This window comes from Choristoneura fumiferana, chromosome 21, assembly GCF_025370935.1.
Source record: "Choristoneura fumiferana chromosome 21, NRCan_CFum_1, whole genome shotgun sequence".
Lineage (NCBI taxonomy): Eukaryota > Metazoa > Arthropoda > Insecta > Lepidoptera > Tortricidae > Choristoneura > Choristoneura fumiferana.
In genome coordinates, this window is record NC_133492.1 from 18,600,911 (window position 1) to 18,624,090 (window position 23,180).

General features: G+C 39.1%; 1 protein-coding gene across 2 annotated transcripts; it reads right to left on the bottom strand.

Annotated features, from left to right (window-relative positions):
• Positions 1 to 11,844: 11,844 nt before the first annotated feature.
• On the bottom strand, positions 11,845 to 20,098 carry LOC141439506 (cytochrome P450 6B6-like). 2 transcript variants are annotated; one of them, XM_074103789.1, is made up of 2 exons: positions 18,684 to 20,098; positions 11,845 to 12,138 (listed from the first exon to the last, which is right to left on the bottom strand). In XM_074103789.1, the coding sequence occupies exons 1-2, from the start codon at positions 20,053 to 20,055 to the stop codon at positions 11,969 to 11,971; spliced, it is 1,542 nt and encodes a 513-aa protein (XP_073959890.1). In that variant the 5' UTR covers positions 20,056 to 20,098; the 3' UTR covers positions 11,845 to 11,968. The 2 variants fall into 2 exon arrangements, with proteins under 2 accessions (XP_073959890.1, XP_073959891.1); XM_074103790.1 differs by lacking the exon at positions 18,684 to 20,098 and adding an exon at positions 13,286 to 14,702.
• Positions 20,099 to 23,180: the final 3,082 nt, after the last annotated feature.

Sequence of the window (23,180 nt, forward strand, 5' to 3'; positions counted from 1 at the left end):
TTATCAATTCGGTTGTATTTTTTTTTGTGTTCGTCTAGGAATGTCTTCAATTAGGTCCCTTAAGCACCAAATCAAGATCTGATGATTGGATCTTAAGGAAATCGAGGGAACTCTTCAAATGTTGTAGGGACACCTAGAGTAAACGGATATATTTAGTAGTAACTCGTGCGTGTATTTGCTATTGAAAATGATCATTTGGTGAAGTGGAACTGATGATGAAGACCACAGTTGACCATCGGAGTTACTACTCAATAACAAGTATTTCATGGGTTGAATTTTAATTACTTTGACACAGTTGCTAAGCAGTTTATGCTCCTCGTAATGCATATGGTAAAACGGGTGGTGACGCACCGGGACTCTTCAATAATGAACGTCTCTGCATCGAAAAATACCATCTTTCGTAAAAGGTGACGAGCGGTTGATATTAAACTATTGTATCTTAGATTATTTACACTAAAAAGCGTGAAAAAAAGAACCGACTACATAAAACCATGATTATAATTTTCCACCAGTCTTAAGTCGGTCGGTCGCTCAGCACGAGCCAGCAGGAGTGATTGAAGCCCAATATAAAGTGCGTAGGTGAGGTAGATGACTATAGGTCCACTCCTGCTGGCTCGTGCTGACCGACCGACTTCAGGCTGGTAGAAAATAATTTTCATGGTTTTTTGTAGTCGGTTCAATTTTTTGATATAAAATTTTTAGTCCCTATGAATTAGATAATAAAGACATTCATTACTCGTAAATGTCACATCATGTTTACTTTGCACGGTTTTCAGGTCAGGCATTGGATGTCAAAGTCAAAGTAAAACTTGTCAACATAGGTAAATTTTATTAGTTCAATATACACAAGGTACTTCGTAATGTTTCGCCCACGGCATACAAATAATTTGCAAGTTTTAAACTAACACAAAAGTATACAATTAGAATATACAAAACATTGCAAAATAAAATTAAATTTATTATCTAAGTTAATATAATAGAAAAACAAAACATTACGTGCACTCAGCATTATGCATAGCAGATTGCATTTTTCGCCGTTCTATGATAATGTCATGATTTAATACTAGGAGAGTACTTGGCGCAAAGTATTCAAAGGGAAACAAAAAACCGTAGCATAGAAAGCCAGCATTCCAATACATTGACTTTGTCAAGTTGCCCAATAAGTTACAGCCTCTTTCCAAACTATACTGGTAAATTATCCTATTTGAGTCGATCCCGCCCAGCGCTGGGTGGCGTGAGAAACTGGGCCAAGTTCGTAAATAGAGATCGTTAGGGAACTTCATCCCGCGTTCAATGTTCCTCGCGTAGCTCCTTATCTCGACTATTCCATTTCAAGTTACAAGTATTTTAGGAAGTTTTCTTTCGAATTAAAATAATGTTTGTAAGGCTTACGCATTTTTCTGTTCTGTCCTATCTGTCAAGTTAATTCTTAGTATTAGGAAAAGTTTAGTGGCCGATTATTATACCCGATAGGGCGCTTGTGCACTACAAGACTGGACCGGAAAAAAACGGTCCGGAATGGGGAAAAGTGCATTAATTAGTATGTAAATATAAGGCGTTCCATATCGGACCGTAAACAATCGGACACTTTTATGCACTTTTACCTATTCCAGGCCGTTTTTTTCCGGTCCGGTCTTGTAGTGCACAAGCGCCTATAGGCAGAGAAGTGTCTGTAAATTTCAAATTGGATACCGGTAAAAAATCATTTAATTAGTGTAAAGACAACGAAAAGCGACAAATAACTCTCTCGTTTCTTTTACATTTAACACGCTTCCTAATAGTGCATTGCCAGCTACCGGTTGTTTTGCTTGTCTCCTGCACACCGACATAACAGGTCACAACATGTTGTGCATACCACGACTATAAAAACGTGGGTGACCTGTATTCAATGATTAACATTGACATGGCGCTGTAACAACTCGACTTCTTTGTGACATCAGGGATAACAAGTTTTTCAAAGCTTACACTGAGAGGTTTTACTCTTACTTTCTATTCGTCCCAGCAAAAATGTTCATTGTTGTGCACGTCTCTGATCTGTAGCAATTACAAATTCAAAGCATTTATTTCTCCTTTTTAATAGGCAATAAAGTAGTTTCTCTAATACTTTTTAAACTCCAAAGCGCGGCAAACAAAAATGCAACGCAAACGAGCATCGGACAACGTGGAGAATTATTTTATAGAGACCAGCTCTAGCGGCAGTATCGGACGATTTGCGTTTAGTTTCCCTGAAGTATACCCTATCCCCTTGCTGGGAGGGTTTGTGGTCGGCAGGACTACGTTGGTTTGCTGGTAATCCAGGGAACGGGCTAACTGCTTAATTATGCGGCGCTGGTGCTGGATTATGTTTTTATTTTCGCCTGGTATTATAAATTCGTTAGAAAAGTCCCTTAATGCGGGACCTAGCCACGTTGGTGCCAGTGAAAGGGCTGTATAGGTGAATAAATTAAGTAAATGACCTGTTGTATGTAGTGGTGCACGGAACCGATATGGGAGGTAAGAAGTGTTTGTAATATAACCTCCTGAGACCCGACGTAAAATTTCTGCTTTCACAATTGGAACCGAACATCAATCAAGTAAAGTATTTTTTTTATATGTCCTCAAGTGAGGACCGGGAGACTCAGGAGGATATAACGTCGATTTATCTACATACGTATATTGACACTTTATAACCACATAGAACGGGTTATTTACTTAAGTAAGTATTGCCGTAAACCAGTGACTTTGAACTGCAGGGTAATCGATCTTCTAGCAATTTTAAAGTATCAAAGTAGCCTCAATTTGGTCAAAATTGTCAGTCTGTAATTGTGTGTCTGTTGCATTGTTAAGCGCTGCTCTTAGTGGGGCAATCGATAAATGAATCTGGACTTAAACTGCAAAGTGGTACTTCATGACGATTTCACGAAGCTAATAACCTAACCAATGAAAAGTTGGATAACCCCCGACTTTGTCACTTCAAAGTTCCATATCTCAAATATGGCTAAACTGATTTTAAATAAAAAGACCGCATTCAAATCGGTCCACCCGCTTAAGAGCTACGGTTTCATAGACAGACACACAGAGACACATAGCGGTCAAACTTATAACACCCCTCTTTTTGCGTCGGGGGCTAAAAATAGGGGCGTGTCCCTCCACTGATCGAATACATGGAAGTAGGTACTTCTAGGGAACCTCTATGAGCTTGACAGATGTAAGTTAAACTGAGTCCGTGTTGAGTCCACTCCGCTCGCGGAGAAAAGTGGGCATTATGATTTGCCCGCAACGACCAGTAAATATGAAAATTAAAATAGGTACATGTCTTCTTAATGCGACCGTTGGTATCATGTTGACTATTCCTTATACAATGCTGGCACACTATGCATCCCAGCCCGCGTCCGGTAAACCCGCGCAGTAATGAAAAACCAACACGTCCCGCGTAACGTTTTCTCGGCGCCGCCTCCTCGTTCATGCATTATTAATGTCCTACTAAACAGCCATCACATATTATTTTTATTTCTGTTAACTTTAAGGAAAAAATCAAAAGGTTAAATGAAGCAAAAAAATATCTAAAGCCGGCCACATACGCTAGTTATAACCGATGATGGTTACATTATACCTGCACAATTTATGCTTGCTTGCGCAAGCGAGGAGTCATGTCATACACACGTTCAGTTATGCCTGCACAAATTAACTGTCCAGGGATAACCATCGGTTATAACCTAGCATGCGTGGCCGGCTCAAGACACAAGAGTGGTCCAATTCTCTAATTAAAAGATACTCGTGAGTATCTATTAAAGAAATAAGATACTTAGGTATGCGCGGTAGAATAGTCCAAAAGGTTCTTCATTTATGAAGCTTTTAAGCAAGAAGTTTCGCAATACGGTATTTGACAACCCCTTAATTTGCCATTAATATTATTTTGAAAATACACAGATAGTGTTTAGCGAAGAGAAAATTTAAATCGGTTGAAAATTGGATTTACGTATAGTGATTTTTTGAAAAATCTGTATACCTGTCTCTTTCTCAAACGCTTTTCTCTATGCAGCAAGTATGGCGGTACTGGCGCGTGACGTCACACGCCAGTATGTCTTTCTCTGTCTAATCTTGAATTTCAAACCATTATAACTTTGTTATTTGTAAAGGTATCTTAAAAATTGTTTCTCTATTCGATAACAGGCATTGTGAATTTTTAATTTATAAAACATATACAAAATAGTCAAATACCGTATTGTCTTTATTTCTTGTCTAATTAAGTACTTACATCACAAAGGGAACGTTTCTGAAAAATTAGCTTTCTAGATCCAAAGCTCTAATTATGCTAGTAAATCGGTGAGTCAGTCAGAGTGTTGATAATTATAGCAAAAAATAAAATAATGTAAAGTATGGGAAAACAATGTAAATGAATGGTTGTATTGTGTACCTAAAAATTGTAAAAGCTCACGGAAAATTTGAGTATTTCTCTGTTAAAGCAGAATAATTAATTGATTTATTTTTGATTTTGTAGTAATTTATCCTGGAAATGTATTCCAGTTACCTTTTACTCAATAAGTTTAGCTGAAGTTTAAGTGGCACAAGCTTAGGGCTGTCTTCTTAAAGTGAATACTGGAACAGGGAGTATTTTTTTTATCAAATATGTCTTTATTTTTACAAATCGAAAAAAATATGAATTTATTTTTAAATTGACAATTAGACCAAGAGATCCGATATGCACTATTACGATATGAGATGAGACATGACGTTCATTGAAAATCCATACAAAATTTCATTTTTCTGGGAAGAGATGCAAACTTCATTCGTTTGTATCTTTCTTATTTTTGACACATACTGATTTTCCAGTTTTATGTCACGTTAAATTAGTTAAATATTGGTAAAAAGTGTGATTCCGAAGGGCCGCTTCCATAGGTTTGTATGTGTATACCGAATTTCATCTAAATCGGTTCAGCGGTTTAGACGTGATGAAGTAACAAACAAACAAACTTACAAAATTTCGCATTTATAATGTTAGTGGGTGACACCTTTAACAAAAACTTATTTTAAAAAAAGAAAGAAAGAAAAAATATGTATTGCATTGTAAAAACATATATACAAGTGAGAAGGTACTGTATGCGTTGCGTATGTGTGGTATGTGGGTGGTGGTGGTTTTAGTATCTTAGTAACTTCAAATCCGATTTAAGAATGAAACTTATATTCTTCTGATTGAATAAAAGAATACCACTCCTTGCAGTCGGGTAAAAACTACGTCGATTGGCAGCCCTAGTGAGGTTGGGGCAGGCGGCGTGAAACTGCGGCCACAGTCAGAACTTAGCGTATATCTCTGTCCTGATTACATTCTAGAGTGAGATCTGCATTTCCTCAGCGCACGGTGTATAAATCATGCCCGTGAATGGCGAGCCGACACTTGCTCCGGCGTTCTTGGCCAGTGGCCAGCTCCAAGGAACACAACATGCCGTCCTTTGTTCACACAGCTCGTTAAAACGAGATAGTGTCCAAGTACTAGTGTTTAGTGTGATGTTTACATTTACGGGGTACGGGACCAAAAATCCTAAAAACTGTTTTTACCACCTACTTCTATACCAAATTTAAAGATATTTTTATTATTTATTATTTATTTATTATTTTAAGATATTTTGACTTTACATTCCCGATTTTATGTACTGATTTAGCGAAGAGACGTTAGCTCGCATACATACCCATACTGGTATCCGGCTGTCTATCTTTCAGTCAATTACGTTGCTTTTTCACAAGTATAAATTAGATTACTATGCCCTTCAGAAGTATTGCGTCACTGCTAGTACATTTGTCTTGACGTTACCACTGATAGCCATATCGAATAGATGGCTCACCTGAAATAATAGCACCATTTTCTTCGGTACCGTATATAATTAGAAAAACAACACTAATAAATTAAATTAAAATAATGACAAGTATCTGTTTATTGCCTAAGCCTGGCTTATGAAGTCAGAGAATGCTGTTCGTTTTTCTCAAAAATAGACAAAAGAAAATACATACAGAAATAAATGACTCGCGTGCGGCGCTGTCTGTCTATCGCAACTATCGTAACAAACGATAATACGTTCCTAATTGGTTGGAAAAGCGTCTTCCATCTTCTCCCTTCTTTTTTTATGTTCTTCGTTGGATCTTTTCGCCTGTAAAAAACCTTAGATTCCACTGAACATTACTAAAAAAAGTCACAATCAATCTCGTCAGTCATACTGTATTATCCATCGATCTCGTCACTTCGCCTGAGTTCATAGCTCCTGCTCCTAAATTGAATCCCGCCACGGCTTTATTTAGCAATTTCACGCCAAGTTCCGGCAGTTATTATAACCGGCGAGCCGTTCCACTCTTTCTACGGGCGATTACGGACGATCCAGGAGCCCCGGTCGCATCCGAATCGCCGGATTACTCCCCCGGCGCCGGTGGACGCATCACGCTGCCTTAACGGGACATGGACTCGGTATTAGCTATAGAAAAGACGAGCAAAGTTGACAATGCGAACTATGCTTATTTACTCGTAGATAGCCTCTGCCCGCGGCTTCGCTCGTGTTAACTAATTGATTTGAAACTCCAGGATACTGAAAAAATTCTCGGGGCAGTTTCCAAAAATCACACATCATAAAAACCGATGTCGAATTTCATGCCATTAATTCTAATAAGGTTGTAATTTAACGCGCTAAAGATATAATCGCTCATGCCTACTCCTTTTTTTTTTTCAGCACAACTTTCTTATTTTTTTCCCTATGAACCTTTTGCAAAGTATTTGGTAACTAGAAAAAAGATGAATTCCTACTAATATTATAAATGCGAAAGTAACTCTGTCTGTCTGTCTGTTAGGCTTTCACGTCGAAACCACAGAACCGATTTTGATGAAATTTCGTTAGAGATAGTTTGAACCCCAAGGATCAACATAGGATACCTTTTATTCCGGTAGTGGACGCCACCGCGCGATAACCTAGATCTGCGCAGACGAAGTCGCGGGCATAAGCTAGTTGAATATAATCGTTCTCAAGTTATGGCGTCACTATGGAAATAGGAATTCATTATTGTATATAAGCAAAGTATCTAAACAACTGGACTACTGGGAAAACTGACCAACAAAAATACTCTACAACCAAAAATGCATTATTTACTGTAGCTGCAAGTCTGTCTTAGCAAAATTTTGCAGTGTTATTCTGGTGCTCAGGACATTCGACTACTGAGGCTTTTCATCTATGAACCCTCGCCTCTGACGGGTCCCACGAGTGGGCCCAAAACAAAAGTCATAATCGGGGCTCCCTCAACGGAGAGCCTAACGACTCGGCCGCTTGTACCGTCGTTTGTAGGGCCAAGTACAAATATTTCTGAAAATCTCTCAAGAGATATGATCCTAAATATACAAAGGATTTTACGTGGACACTGTTGTTAAAATAGTCGATTTAGTTGTGGTTCACGAAATTATGAAAGTGAGTATAGGTACGAATGTGAATTGTAAGACACAATTGGGGTTATCTATTTTTAACCGACTTCAAAAAAGGAGGAGGTTCTATGTTCCAATGTTTGTTTTTTTTTTATGTACCTATGTTCACCGATTACTCAGTCAATTGTGGACCGATTTTCAAAATTGTTTTTTTATTCGAAATATTCTTCTGAGGTGGTCCCATTGTCACCAAGTCATGTTGGCATTTTTAGCATTAAAATAACTTTTACATTCAGGAAGTATCATTTGGTAACCTGGACTTGATGAAGAAGACCGTAGACGACCAATGGAACTCGTCAAAGCTAAGTAATGCTCACTCGTCTATAAACGATCATGATTAATATACCTAGATAAGCGACTAAGAAGAATCTTTAAGTGAATGATTCTTTCGAACTGATCTGATGATGAAGCCAAAAGGTAGGCAACGGAACTCTGTTATAAAACAACGTAACTAAGCCGTGTTTGGGCTTAATGGAATCGTTGTGAGATGTACTCTGGCTACAAATCACTAAAAAGTGAGAAATAAAGAATTTTTTTAGCAAAAAAGGAGCTCGAAGTCGGTGAGTCAGCAAGACCCAGCAGGAGGGATTGAAACCCATAGTATGTAGGTGAGGCAGACGACTATTGTGCCACTCCTGCTGGCTCGTGCTGAGGCACCGACTTCGAGCTAGTAGGTACCTAGAAAAATATTTTCAAGGGTTTTGTAGTCAGTTCCATTTTTTTTTTTTTAGTCGGTTTTACTTTTTTGCTAAAAAAAAATTTTTTTACTATGTACAGTAAAGAGTCATTATTCGAACGTATTAACCGCCTCATTGTGGTCACATTTCTTTATGAATGGGCTGTAGAATTTGTTGATATTTTCAAATATTTTTTAGACGTCCTGTACTTCTACTAGATAACCTGGAAACTTTTACAGAATCTTCTATCATGTAAACTAAATGTGGCCACGAAAATCAAACGGCATGAGCGCTTGACTAATGACTAAATCGAATACCATTTCGAGATAGATGCTTTTTTAATAAGTACCTAACTATTTCTAACGCGTCAACGGCGCATTTGAAAAACACGTTATGCAAAGGATTTATAGCACCCAGCGTAACATTCGCCAAACCTGTAGCACAATATGCCGCGGTTAAGGAAAATTGAGTTGCATTTCCCCCATAAAGAGCAAAGCGAAGGGCTTAAAAAATAGACGTCTCCACCTGTAGCCGTACCCTCATTCAAATGCAAATGACCCTTGCCGAATTGCTTTATTAAATCAAAACGTGCCTCCCAATAATGCCGTGTTCCGCACACCTCGGCGTAAATACCGCGATAAATATCAAATGTTTTTATGGGGGTTAATTCCGCGTGGTCGGCACAGGCCTAAAACCTCATTTAGTTGTGTGTATTGTCCAAGATGCGGTCCATTGCTGTTGGTGATTTATCACTTGCAAATTAACAGCCGCGCGGCTCAGCAATGGATCGAAGCTTAAGGACATTGCTCGCACCGTCTACGTAGCCTAATTTGTAGCATCGCTGGCCACGGCTGACTCGCCTGGGAGCAGCCCGTGACGGTTTCGGAACTGGCAAGGATTTTTGAATTTAGAAATCATTTTTTTTAAATGAGTTTTTGTTGTCGCTCGATCTCCTGACTTTACACAAGTTAACAGTCGCCAGTGTTGCCAACTAAGCAACTTAGTTGCTAAGTCCAGTGACCGCATTATAGAAGCAGCTGCCCCAAGATTCGAAGTCAAGGTATTAACCACGACCATAAAATCGAAAACAAATACTTCGTGAGTAGTTTTCCGAATATACCGATGGCAAGTCATTATTTACTACATTGTATCCGTATGAAGCTCATTTCTGATTGCATAGGTACATGCTAAACAGCAGCACGCTGTCTCCAACGCTAAAACAGATGGTCTCTATTTTATGAGACGCGCCACTGCGCCCCATTACCCGACGCGACAGTTTTCATCCACTTGCTTATAATAAAATCAGTTGCAGGAGATTGCGCTTACAAGATGAAGTGAAAAATACGATGCAAAACGGGCTGAATTTCCTGAGATATCCCGAGATATCCCCAGTTAACTCGTAACTCAGGATCGCGTCAGTCCCCGATCCCCGGCCGCCGTAAACCGAGATACCGCACCGGTAAGGCACTGCACAAGCTTCACCGGTAATGCCGACCCTTTTGCTACCTAGGGTACTCCAAAATTTGATTTCCGAACACCGTGTCTTACCATCCCTCTCACCCTGCTGTTACGTGTTTACTGTTGGCGTGAGCGGCACCTCGCGATACGAAGTACGAATTCGAAATCCGGAGAATAGTCTAGCCAGGGCTGACTGAGGCTTGGGAATGTAGGGCAGTATTGTTGAAACTTGAATTTTGATACGTGAGTCAGTATAACTATAATTATAATACTCTTTGAGGCCTGTGTATTTTAGGACTTCACTAGGCACTATGTGATACAGAACCAAATGAAAGCTCAGTGCAAGCCTGCGAAAAGTCACAATACATGATGTTATTTATTTTAATAATCAGTTTTTAGGGTTCCGTACCTCAAAAGAAAAAAAAATGGAACCCTTAAAGGATTTGTTGTCCGTCTGTCCAGTCAAGACCCTTTTTTGCAGTGGTCTATAGGCAAGTTGTCTAGAAACTTGAAATTGATGAATAGCTATTATACTAGAAAAGTCTGAAAATCTTGCGGCCTTAAATAAACCCCAAACTTCTAAGTCAACGTTATCAAAAGTTACAGTCATTAAACAACGTGTTTCCACACAAATTGCAGTGCACTGAAGAAAATCTATAGGGCACTTCCAGTTGTCCTAGAAACTTGAAATTTAGTATGAATGTAGCTATTATAACACCAACTAGAAAAGTCTGAAAAATCTTGATTTTTTATGTTTGTCTGTAAATATCAATGTCCAATATAATCTGACCCCACACTGCCTACATTTTGCTTTAGAGTAGGGCTCCGCATACACTGGATGTATTTAATCACTCGGAAAAAGCGAGAAATATCTTCAAGACACGATTCCCGTCATCATCATCATCATCATCCCAGCCTATATACGTCCCACTGCTGGCCACAGATTCCCGTTTACATACCTATAAATGTGTACGGACCGGTACGGACCCTCGGGGCGCGAGTCCGACTCGCACTTGGCCGATTTTTTTGTAATTTTGGTAAATAAAATTATTGATTATCGTTACATGGCGATCGAACGGTATGTTGTTTGTCAGAAAGCTCTCGAACGTTCGTTTGACCTTGGATGCTCAACTGCGAGGTACTGCGATGGTGCAGCAGGGCTACTACGAAACTCGAAACTCGAAGTTCGTGTCGTGTGGTCCCTCTCGCTCGCGTATTAAATAGTGTAAGTGTCAGAGGGACCGCACGACACGAACTTCGAGTTTCGTGTTTCGTTGTAGCCCTGCAGCGCTATTTGCTCGAGTCCTGTTTGTTCCGCCGCCGCGTGCCCGCGGTTTGTTTCCCAAGATTTATTGTATTCCAGCGTAATTTAAATTTCTCTCTCAAGAACTTATTTTCATTGCATCCGACGTGAAATAAATAAAGTGTTCTCTTTTTACTTTTCTTTAGTTTTTGTCGGGTTTTTGGGCTTAGGTGTTTGTTAAGGATTCGGTTTAATATAATCAACGTTACGTAAAACTAACATGGCCGCTACCGCTGCTGGCGCACGAGTAAAATAATATTACATAAGTGTTCTCATGTTACAATAAAAAAGCTCGCATTATACATCCTTGCAAATCCATACTGTTTCCGCCCAAGATGTGCTAGGAGAAAATTGAAATTTGCCATACAAACAATTATTGTCTCGCCCAGCTTCTTGTCGCCTCGCCGGTGGAAAAGTAACTGTACGCCAGTGATTGTCACATAAGGTGCAAGTAGGAGGGACAAGTAGCTCGCACGTCGCGCCCGCCGCAGCAGTAGCACAGGCTAATCTCGGTATTAAAAGTTGTTCAACTCATCCCATTAGAAGAAATTACAGTCGGAAGTGAATCTCGTAATTATATTAATGGACTCGTCCACGGGAATTGCTAAATTGCTTGTCATTTTGGTTTAAAATTGCATAATAGGTTTTTGTTATAATTTTCATTTTAAATACCTACAAGCTTTTTAGCTTTTAGTGGACATCCAAACCAAAATGAAGAGTTCCCGATACGATCTTGGTTGGAGCACCAGAAATTCGATTATCAGATTTTTGTTTTGAAACAGAACTTATATAAGTATGTCAAATTTCAGCTCAACCTTTACACGGTTTTACTGCACATATTCGTAACTAATTAACTTAATTTTTGATTGATAGTCTATTTAACAGTACGAAGGCTACTATAGCGTCTGAAAGGAATTAACTTCGTTTGACCTGTTGAATGATCTTTTAAAGTTGATGAAAGTCAAAAATAACACTTCAATAAACTAATTTTATATCGAAAAAATCCACAATACATAATAAGCAATCTAACCAAATTAGGTGTTGCAATCTCGAATATGTAACGAGTATGTATTTGCACACCGTAAGAAACTCATTAAACTACGTCCTTGGGGTAAAGATAAGCGGCAAGCCTCCTTTGATATTTTGCACGAGGTTTGACTTGGGATCGAGTAGGGGCCGGCGCACGGAGGTCGGCGCCGGCGACACGGAGAACTGCGACAAGATGGCCGCCAGCCCCGCCAGCGACTGCATCAGACCCATCCGCTCCCCTGCAAAAGACCAACCCACCATAAGCAATACAGTATGCAAACCCACAGCCCACACTACATCTTCCGGTAGACTTATAATCTTCCTGCAATGGAGACTTATAGCCTTCCGGTAGGCTTATAGTCTACTGGAAGATGTAGTGCAGGTAGGCTTCCTCACAAGATTAACTGATGACCTTGTAAGTTAATAAAAGTTTGCGGTACTCAGTCAGGACCCATCACAGCCAAACCCACAGAACCATACAAAAGTCACCCAATTGTGACCCATTGTGATTTGTGTCACTGCGTAGTAAAACATGTCCCCTGAAGTAAAACTCATGTCTTGTGTGAAATTTAGTAGGTGTTATTTTTCTAATACGATAAAATTCTATCTATCTATCTATAACAGCCCTTATGGTGATTTTCCACTGGCGAGGCGAGACGAGACGAGGCGAGACGAGAATTGAAATTTGTATGCATTCTCGCGCGCCCGCCGCGAGCCGCCGCGTGCCGCGCCGCGGGCGCCGCCATACAAATTTCAATTCTCGTCTCGCCTCGTCTTGTCTCGCCTCGCCGGTGGAAAATCACCTTTATAGCGCCCGTCTTCGGACATAGGCCTCCTCTCTACTTTCCAGTCTTGCCTATTCATTGCCACTCGCATCCAGTTTACGCCAACATAAAATTAGGCCAACAATAACACACAGATACGCAGAAAATGATAAAAAGTGCTCTTTAAGCACAGATTTGAAGATAAATAGTTTGCGTCTTAAGTCTATCGATTAGCCGCTTAGACAGTAGAAAAATATACATAAAATCTTCATAAAATGTATAGTTTAAGAGAAGAAACTTAAGCTTAAGCAAGAAAGTCTCGGAGTATGGAATAGATTAATCGCTTTTTGAGTTAACAAGCAGCTGCATGGCTGAAGAACCACAGAGAAGAACCTACCGCTACCTTCTAGCTATTAGACTGTCAGCGGCAGGTTGGGGAATTATGAGTGTAACGTGTGTTAAACGGGAACACCAAATCTGTTAGGTACTTAACCAACTACAAAATAATCAACGTAATAATATACCACACCTTCAAGTTCCATATGAACTTATTACAAACGAGATTTAAACTCAATCCAATTTTTGAATAGCTCAGAGCGTCATGGAACCGTTTGCGACTTACCAAGACAGGTGCGAGGTCCAGCCCCGAACGGAAGATACGCAAATTTATGTTTTGGTTCACCGATCTCCGGGCTGAAGCGCTCGGGCCGGAACTCTTCTGGACGGTCCCAGTACTTCGGGTCCTGGTTCATCGCACAAGTGGAGACCACGACACGAACACCCGCGTCCACCGTCAAACCTATATCCGACAACAAGCATTTTCGTCGACATATTCGCGTCAAGTGCCCCGCTGGAGGCAGAATTCGCAATCCTTCTTTTAAAGCCCATTCCAAGTAATGCATCTCGTTGATGGCATCATAGCTCAGTTTGTTATTGTGTTTCGCGAGGACGCGATCTATATCGGCTTGTATTTTTTTTTGCTCGTGTGGGTTGTAAGCAATTTCGTGTAGTGTATAGCTTGTAGCGGATGAAGAAGTCTCATAGCCAGCTCCAAAGAACAGAAACGCTTGAGCTGCTATTACACGGTCGTTAATTTCCAAGAATACCCGCTCTGGTGTTCCATCTGGCTTCATGTTCATCATGGACTCACACTCTATGCTTCCCTTTGCCATTATTTCTAACATTAGATCCATGAAATCGCGTCTATTTGACGGCTTGTAATTCCTTTTCCTTAAAATTTCTTTGACCATATCACAGAATTCTTTTTCTACTCGTTCTAAATGTTTTAAGCTTTTGAATGTAGAAGGAAACAGTGATTTTAAATGATCAACAATGAATTCTTTGACGCCAACTTTAAACACTCTTAGGCCTAATTTTTTGAAAACTGAGTTCTCTTCTGTTTGGGTATCAGAGTCTATACCGAGGCCGCAGGCGGCGATGAAATCCATGGTGTATCCTGCCATGAGGTCCCGCGCGTTGACGGGGCGCGCGCCTGATCCGACGCTGCGCGTGCGCTCGCGCAGCCGCTCGGCGCGCTCCACGATCAGCGGAAACATTGCCTTCAGCTTGCTGCTCGTGAACGCCGGCGACGTCCCGTGTCGCAGCAGCCGCCACATGTCGCCCTCCACGACAAACAAATTCCTCCTGAGAGTTTCCAACTCATTATGATCAGGTTCGGACTCTAAAAAACCTCGGGAATAAAAACAATGAAACTCGTTGGTGAAAACTTGCTTGATGATGTCTGGATCTCTTACTAGCAGTTCGGGCTTTGAATAACGGTAACAGCCGACGACTTTCTCTTTAGGGTACTTCCAGTACATTTTTTTCAGGACTTGTGACGAGCTTTCCTTTGCGAATACATAATTTGCGAAGTTGCCAAAGATGGGCACAGGTTTTTCGCATATTATTCCTTTTATTTTCCAGTAATCGAAAGTTCTTGTTCCGTAAAGATATAGAGCCGTAAGCAAGACGAATAAAATGAACATGTACAACATGACGACTGTTGTTGATTGATGTACTGTACAATATGTTGGTAAGATAAACGGCGGTACCGCCTTCGTCACGGACACGGTATGATGTTTAAATGGTTTATTAATATAATAATTTGTGACAAATGTTCGGAAGGAAATTTAATTAATTCAAAATTTGAATCTTTTATTCAGTAAATGGGCCGCAATGTACACTTTTACGCGGCAGTTTTAAGTACACTTTTCCGCGGCTTTGTTCAGGGACTATCAGTGCTAGAAAGCTGTAATTTTGCACGGGTACATGTGTAAACTATGCCGACAAAATGGTACAATAAAAAAAAAATCGGTTTGCTAAGATGATTTTTCGATTCAGTGATTATTTTGTTGAGTGCCCCCCCCCTCCCTCTAAAATCTAAACAGATGGGTGGAAAAATTTGAAAAAATTCAGGATGGTAGTTACGTATATCAAACTTTCAAGGAACTATAATGACTAACCCCCTTATTCATAAACGACAATCAAACCTATTTTAGTTAAAACGCCGCTAAAATTCGTTTGTCCTTATCTGTCACTTCGACATTTGTATTTGTTAGAAAGGGACAAAGCATTTATTAGTTAACATAGGCTTGTTAAGTTTTATGAATAAGGGGGTAAGTTTGCATGAAAATTTTTAGTAGTTTATGAGTAAATAGCAGCCTAAGGTATAAAATATACCTAAACTTGGAAGATTCCGTACTTATAAAATACGAAATTCTTAGAAAAATACTACTTAATTTTTTCGTAATGGCTACGGAACCGTATTTAGGGCGTGTACGACACGCTCTTGGCCGGTTTGTTTTTAAACTACCAGCGCTTTCGGAAAGACCATCATTGTCAAGAAGAATGCGCCGCAAGAAACTTGTCAGAAAGTCATTTTTTCATAATAATATAGTTACAAATAAAATACTTAAAAACTACAGTATACAATTAAAGAAAAAATTACAACTATTACACCCCTCTTTTTGAGTCGTGGGTTAAAAACTACTTAATAGTAATGAAGAACACGTAAACATCATCGTCAAAACGCCTCGTGTAAGAAGGAACTATGCATACATGGATTTATTATTACCATTTTCACGATTTTCTTATCGAAGTCTTCAATAAGGTACTTACAGATAAATGCAAGCCTGTACTTCATAATTACGATGTCTTTGGATGTTAGAGAGATAAGAAAATTATAACTTATCGTTTACGTGATACAAGTGAACAGTACTAGGTAATGTTAATAAATATCTTATTTCATGGTATCTTATACAACGGATGAGTGTAAGGCCAAATGTTTATCGTGAACAATGATCCTATCGATTCGTATAGTATAAAAAAACATGAAAAAAAACCCCAGCCTGAAAAAAAACGCCGACAAAAAAACGCCGACAAAAAAACGTCGCAAAAAATAATAATGCACTACCTATGCATCTGCGAAGAATTGGTTCGTCCCTACCTCGCGGGGACTATGCTGATTTCCCGCAAAATTAGCCTAAGTTAATTTAGTATAAGTACCTAATAATATTTTTTTATCTATGCGTCTTCGGTGTCGGGGGACCGCGCTAGGGTTAACAGGAAACTAAAGTACAAGTTGTATTTTTAAAAATATTAACAGCGAGGTAGTGTATAATTAATTTACTTTTTAGTTATCTACTTTGGCGGCGTTTTTTTTCAGGCGTTTTTATTTTTATTTTTGCTGGCGTTGTTTTGTGTCGGGAGTTATTTAAATTTTTAATTTAAGCTTTGTGTCTTTCACGCCGTAACGGAGCGACGGATCGACGTGATTTTGGCATAGAGATAGTTTATGGGCCCGAGAGTGACATAGGCTACTTTTTATCCCGGAAAAATGCAGTTCCCGAGGGAACAGCGCGCGATAACCGAATAGGTACCACGCGAGCGGAGCCGCGGGCAAAAGCTAGTATCTAATAATGACTATAAAATATCCACCAACGAGATAAATGGATGACCTGGTTAAAGTCGCGGGTTCACGGTGAATGCAAGCCGCTTCCAACCGGGACAACGGGGGAGGTCTATGTCCAACAATGGACGTCCTATGGCTGATATGATGATGACGATGATGATAATTAATATAAAATGCTTGTTTAAATTAAATCTGGGAAATACTCATTGGTATATTTCCGACCACAATTAGAATAGGAGTCAAAGGTAACTTAAGCAAAGCATTAGAGAAATTTACGTAAAGAAACGCCACGCTATTTTACTGATTGGAAATCTTTTAAAAATTTATTTCTTTGTTTTTGTAAGTGGTGGATTTGGTGTTGGTAAACAAGGTTCAAAAATCGTCAAATCATGAAGCAAAATATAAGAATTCACAGCGCAGTATACTTGTTAAGTAGATTTTTATGCTCAATATTATATGCCAGACGAAAAGAAGTAGTAAAAGAGACCATAAATGTATTTTTTGTAATTTGCATAAGAGTTTTTTTTATATAAAAAAACAGAATTTATTTAACAAAATTACAGGGTTGTTTAATTAAACAAACTGAACCAGGTGCCGAAATATTCCAAAAGAATTAAGATATCCTGAATATCTGACCTTATTTTATTAAGCTATTATGTAAATAAAAAGAAGAATTTATCGGAACCCGAAATGACATCGACTAATTGACACGTGAGTACGAGTACATTTGCAAAACAGCCTCGGTGTGCTGCCGAAACTAATTTATTTAAACAAGTGTTTTTTTTTTGGTATTATTAATACGAATAGTTGCCTACTAAGTAAAAAACCACAAACGGGACTTATCACGCAAAACACATGATTCATATTTACCTCGACGTTTCGACCACATTACAGTGGCCGTGGTCACGAGTAGACACCAGTTTTAAAAATCTTAACTACTAATATAAAGTTAAATGCGAAAGTAATTCTGTCTGTCTTGTTACCTCGTCATGCTGCTGTAACTGTAGAACCAATTTACTCGTAAATGAGATATGGAAATAATTAGTCTCCGAAAAGGACAGAGGGTAGTTTTTATGCCAGAAAATTGCATTATTCCTGCGGGATAGTATTAAAAAAAATCCAGATGAACCCGCGGGAAACAGCTACTCGTAGTAATACTATATGTTATGATTATGCTGTGGTCATGCCCATAAAGTCGAATTTATTATTGCCTAGCTGTCGCTTGAGATTCCGTCTGGGAAGAGTTCGTTATCCCAGGGAAATTGTTAATTTTTTCACGCAAATCAAGCGTAGAGCAGCGAGCTCTCACCGAGTGGTCCACTCGCCGTCCGCGAGGCGATCCGGTGACGCTCCGGAGTTGATGTAATGAGCGCATGCCCATACAAATCCATATGAAAAATACTAACCGCTCGCGGCGAGGCGGTGCTGATCGGGTGCCGGGTGGATCTAATGAGCTGTGACCTTAATGTGTCTGTGGCCTGTAATGTGGTCGAAACGTTGAGGTGATTTTAGCAATAAATATGATTAAATCCCGATAGATATTAGTTATAATATGTTTTGTTACTTGGCCAACCAGAGATGTAGACCGTTCTACTGAAAGGTATAGTTTGTGCCACCTTTTGGTACTCGTTGCTATTTTTTTGCATCAGGAGTTAAGCATTTTTTACATGTTTTTTTTTAATTTAAAACGAAAATATATGCTAATGGTTAGATCATCTCCCCTAAAGCGTTATTTCCTTGTAGCAAAATTTCCATTCGCTTTTTCCTCCAATGTAATTTTCCCAATATTATTTTTTACTGAAATTTATTTTACAACCGGTTTTTCCGACACAGAAATTGTGTCAACCGAGCTCCCGTAGTTTTGTGTGGTTTCGGGCCTTTGGGCTGATGCAAACTTAACAACCGAAACCTACCTATGTTTCTGTGTCCATAAAAATTGGGAAAAACGCGATTGTGAAAATGAGCTTCAGTAATAAAGCATATTGGGAAAAAAATTAAATCATTTGGGAAAAAAAGCGAATGGAAATTTCGCTAGTAAATAACGATTTTGGGGAAATGATCTAACCAACCATAACCTAACATAAAATATATGAGTTCTCATAAAACTTACCGATACATGCTCGCGGTCCGTAGCCGAAAGGAAGATACGCGAATTTATGTTTAGGTTCATCAAATTCTGGGCTGAACCGCTCAGGACGGAACTCCTCCGGATGGTCCCAGTACTTCGGATCGCGATGCAGGGAGTGTGGCGATACCATTACGCGGGTGTTTGCATCCACCGTCAACCCCAACTCTTCAAATGTGTACTTCTGTCGGCATGTTCGAAACAAAACTCCAATCGGAGGCAGTAGCCTCAATCCTTCCTTAAAAGCCCATTCCAAATATTGCATCTCTTTAATTGCGTCGTAGCTCAGCTTGTTGTCGTGTTTTGCGAGCACTCGATCAATTTCATTATGTATTTTCTCCTGTTTTTCTGGATTGTACGCAATTTCGTGCAAAGTGTAGCTGGTGGAGGAAGAAGAGGTCTCATAGCCAGCGGTAAAGAATACGAACGCTTGCGCCGCGATGAGGTTATCGTCTATTTCGATGGAAACTTTCTCCGGGGTTCCGTCCGATTTCATCTTTTCCATTGAATCACACTCAATTTTTCCTTTGTTCTTGACCTCTAACATGACGTCGATAAAATCATTCCTACTTGATGGCTTGTAATCTCTCTGCTTCAGTATGTTGCCAACTAAATCACAAAACATTTTTTCCACTTTCTCACGAATTTTGACATGTCTGAATGTGTACGGGAAGAAAGTTTTCAGCATTTCGATAATGATTAATTTGACATCGACTTTATTGATCTCTTTGGCAATTTTGAGGAAAGCAGAGTGTTCATCTTTGAGGACCTCGCCGTCTATACCGAGGCCGCACGCGGCGATGAAGTCCATAGTGTACCGCGCCATGAGGTCCCGCGCATCAACATGTCTTGCGCCCGCGCTGATGGCGCGCGTGCGCTCGCGCAACCGCTCGGCGCGCTCCACGATCAGCGGGAACATCGCCTTCAGCTTGCCGCTCGTGAACGCCGGAGTTGAGCTCTGTCGCAGCAGCCGCCATATGTCACCTTCAACGATCACTAAATGCTTCCTTATCATCTCGATATTCTCAGGATCGTTGGACATCTCAACGATCCCTCTTGCGTAAAAATATTGAAAATCTGTTGTCAAAATACGTTTAACAATATTTGGGTCTCTGACCAGCAGATCGGGGCGTGAGGAGCGGTAGTAACCGACTGCTCTCTCGTCGGGGTACTTCCAGTACAAATCGTTAATAAAATCTACTTCTGATTTCTTAGCCAAGAGGACGGGTGCCCAGTTTCCGAAGAGAGGCAACGGCGTATCATGTTTGACTCCTTTCTTTTCCCAGTATTTGAATGTTCTTGTGAAGTAAAGGTACAGGGCTCCCAGGATGCTGCCCAGAATAGCTATGACGATCATAGTGCGACGTATGACGATCACGGCTCAGTGAAGTCGCGCAGGTTCAGACGAGTAGTGAGTCATGATTATGAATATTTCGTTCAGTCGCCATTAATTACAGTATGTACGGTCAGCGTCAAATATCATATTCAACATTTTTAAACGTGAAGTTGTCCACTTCATGAGATAAAGTTTGCTTGGGTATCTATAACTTTTTTAGCAGACTCAGTTGATACTTAAGGGGTAGTATTTAACGCACATCAAAAACAGTCCTTTTTTATCAACAAAAACCGAGTTCATATCCAAATTACTGATAGCACAGAAAAATACTCAAGTCAAAATATTACGTAATAAACCGCAACTTATATTCGTGGCGTACCGCTATTTATCTTAAAGTAAAGCATTTTTATTACTGCACAGCTAATAATGACTAACGCACATCATACCTTGTAACTCTTTTTTTTTCTAAATTTAGCTTCTATTTTTGCACATCAAATATATAATTACCTGTCAATTTATTTTCAGCATGTATATACTTTTTACATAACCAGCACTAGTAGGGGTCAAATTATTTCCTAAATAAATTATATATTAATATATATTATTATATTTTGCTAAACATTTAGTTTATTTGTATTGAAATAATTTAATTGATGTACAAATGTATATAAATGATGAGAATAAATTGATAGGCAATTATTTTATTTGATGTGCAATTAATCATTATTCCATCTAGACGCAAGTCACCAGTTTTTTTTATATTGGACACCCGGTTTATGACTGCCATTACTATTATTTCACTAACATATCACTCCATTATGAACAAAAATCTAAACTTGTTCACTTCTTTATGATGTGTTCGGATATCACTTAAATTGCTCAGCTTTCTTAAAAAATACATAGTTTTGTTTTTTTTTCATCAAAATTTAGAATTTTTATTTCATCAGTTATTTTTGATGTTGACTGTACAATTTAAACAGGTAACACATATGCGTCACTAATTAATAATATACACACATAAAGTCTTTATTATTTTCTTATTGAATTCTTTTTTCCTGCTTTGTCTCGTTATATTATTATGTGTACCATAATGCAGCTTCTTGACGTGTCAATGCAATTGGCATTGGTCTCAAAAAAAAAAAACAATGTTTATTTTTATATTTTTTTTCATAAAATAGGCGAATTTAAGACACCTATTTAAAGGATTTTGGTTTTAGTTGAGTTTTTTTTTACCCTATTTAGAAGTTACCGGAATTAGCTAACCAAAGTCGCCATATTTACCAATTAAGTAATGTGATTTGAGCGCGGCGCACCAACAAACTGGTCACTCCAGTTTGGCGCATTTATTGTATTGTGTAAATTGTAATTGTTTATTTATGAATAAATGATTCTATTCTATTCTATTTTTGCCCGTGGTGAGGCCCGAATTGCTACCACCATCTTGCTCGCTGCCGTGAAGCAGCAGTGCTTGCACTGTTGTGTTTTCGGCGTGGAGAGTAAGACCAGCTGGTGAAATTACTGGCACTTGAGGCATCCCATCTTAGGCCTCTAAGGTTGGCAATGCATCTACTATACCCCTGGTGTTGCAGGTGTTTATGGCCGGTGGTGATCTCTTACCATCAGGAGACCCACTTACTCATTTGCCATTCAGTCGAATAAAATAAAATCTTAATGTGCATAACATGTATACATTGTTTAAAAGATAAGTACGTATGCTACATATGTGCAATAATATGTCTTCAGTAATTAAGGCGGCTGCTCACGTTAGCTCATGGTAAAAGTCCCGTCAGATGGCGTTAAAAATCAGACTGTTCGAATTTTCGTGATGTTTTTTTGTTAATTTTTAGAATATCCGTAGAATACTAATAGTTGAGTTTATTATTTGCGACAACTATTAAGGAATTGCGATTTTTTGAGACTACAGTCGAACGGAAATAGTGTGCCAATTCTGAGATTTCAGGGCTCAAATTTAGGTGTCAGGTACAGCCTTATACGGACACTAAATTTAGAAAAACCATAAAGCTCATAAATAATAATATGTATACTTCATTAGTCAACATGACAATCCTGCATTCATGATTTATAACAATTATAACTAAAACGCATGTTGAAGTGGCCAGTCACTTAATTCTAAAAAGTCTTTACGTAAGTAATATCAACATTAACCAGCTACTGGCTATTACCTCACAAATGAAAAATATTTTGAAAAGAGAATTTTTAGGCCTGAAGGCAATCTGAACTGCGAGTATGTGAAACTCAGGATGGGGATGAACAGACAAGTGAAATGATATCGACACGGCCAAAGTTACAAAAATATGTATACACGACCTTCATGTTAAGTGCATAAAGTCGTGTAGGTATACATACACTTGAATGCCATAATTAAGTAGCCATAGAATGTGACAAACATGGTATCCACCGAACCTGACAGAAACATGTAAGCCTCTTATGTGCAATATTTATGTATACTTCACATTTCCTCTAAAATATAATATACTGCCAACCTTAATATAACAGGAAACTAAAGTACATATGTTGTATTTTTTAAAGTATTACCTTAGCGGTCCTCCGACACCGACGACGCTTAGATAAAAAAATATTACTAGGTACTTATACTAAATTAACTTAGGCTAATTTTGCGGGAAATCAGCATAGTCCCCGCGGGATAGGGATAAACGAATTCTTCGCAAATGAAGTCGCGGGCAACAGCTAGGTAGGTAGTGCATAATTATTTTTTACTTTTTAGTTGTCTTTTTGGCGGCGTTTCTTATTATTTTTTTTAAATAAAAAGGAACTAACTTTTGCCCGCGGCTTCGCTCGCGTTAAATTTGGAGTAACAGATATTTAATACTTTCTTCTCAGTTTATTCAAAATCAAAAGCAAAGCCAAATTTGCGTAAGGATTACAAAGTTTTTCCTCAAATCACGTAATAACAATTTATTTGGAAGCCGTAATAACTGGTAGGTGAGGTGACTCAAAAAGCCAACGGTCATGCGGCGAGTCTTATTTTAAATGATGACATTTGGACTTTGGACGCGAGGCACCGGACTTTGCACTGTAAATTTGCGCGATGACCAACCGGTAAAACCGCCCGATAATGATACATGGTGTAGTAATATAAACCGCCGGCCGCTCCACAAAAAACA

What these genes read in the sequence shown, in the direction of transcription:
- LOC141439506 (XM_074103789.1), bottom strand. Translation starts at nt 20,055, where the DNA reads ATGATCGTCATAGCTATTCTGGGCAGCATCCTGGGAGCCCTGTACCTT. An exon ending in CGGACCGCGAGCATGTATCG is followed by an intron (nt 12,139 to 18,683) that starts GTAAGTTTTATG and finishes GGTCTTTTGCAG; the next exon opens with GGGAGCGGATGGGTCTGATG.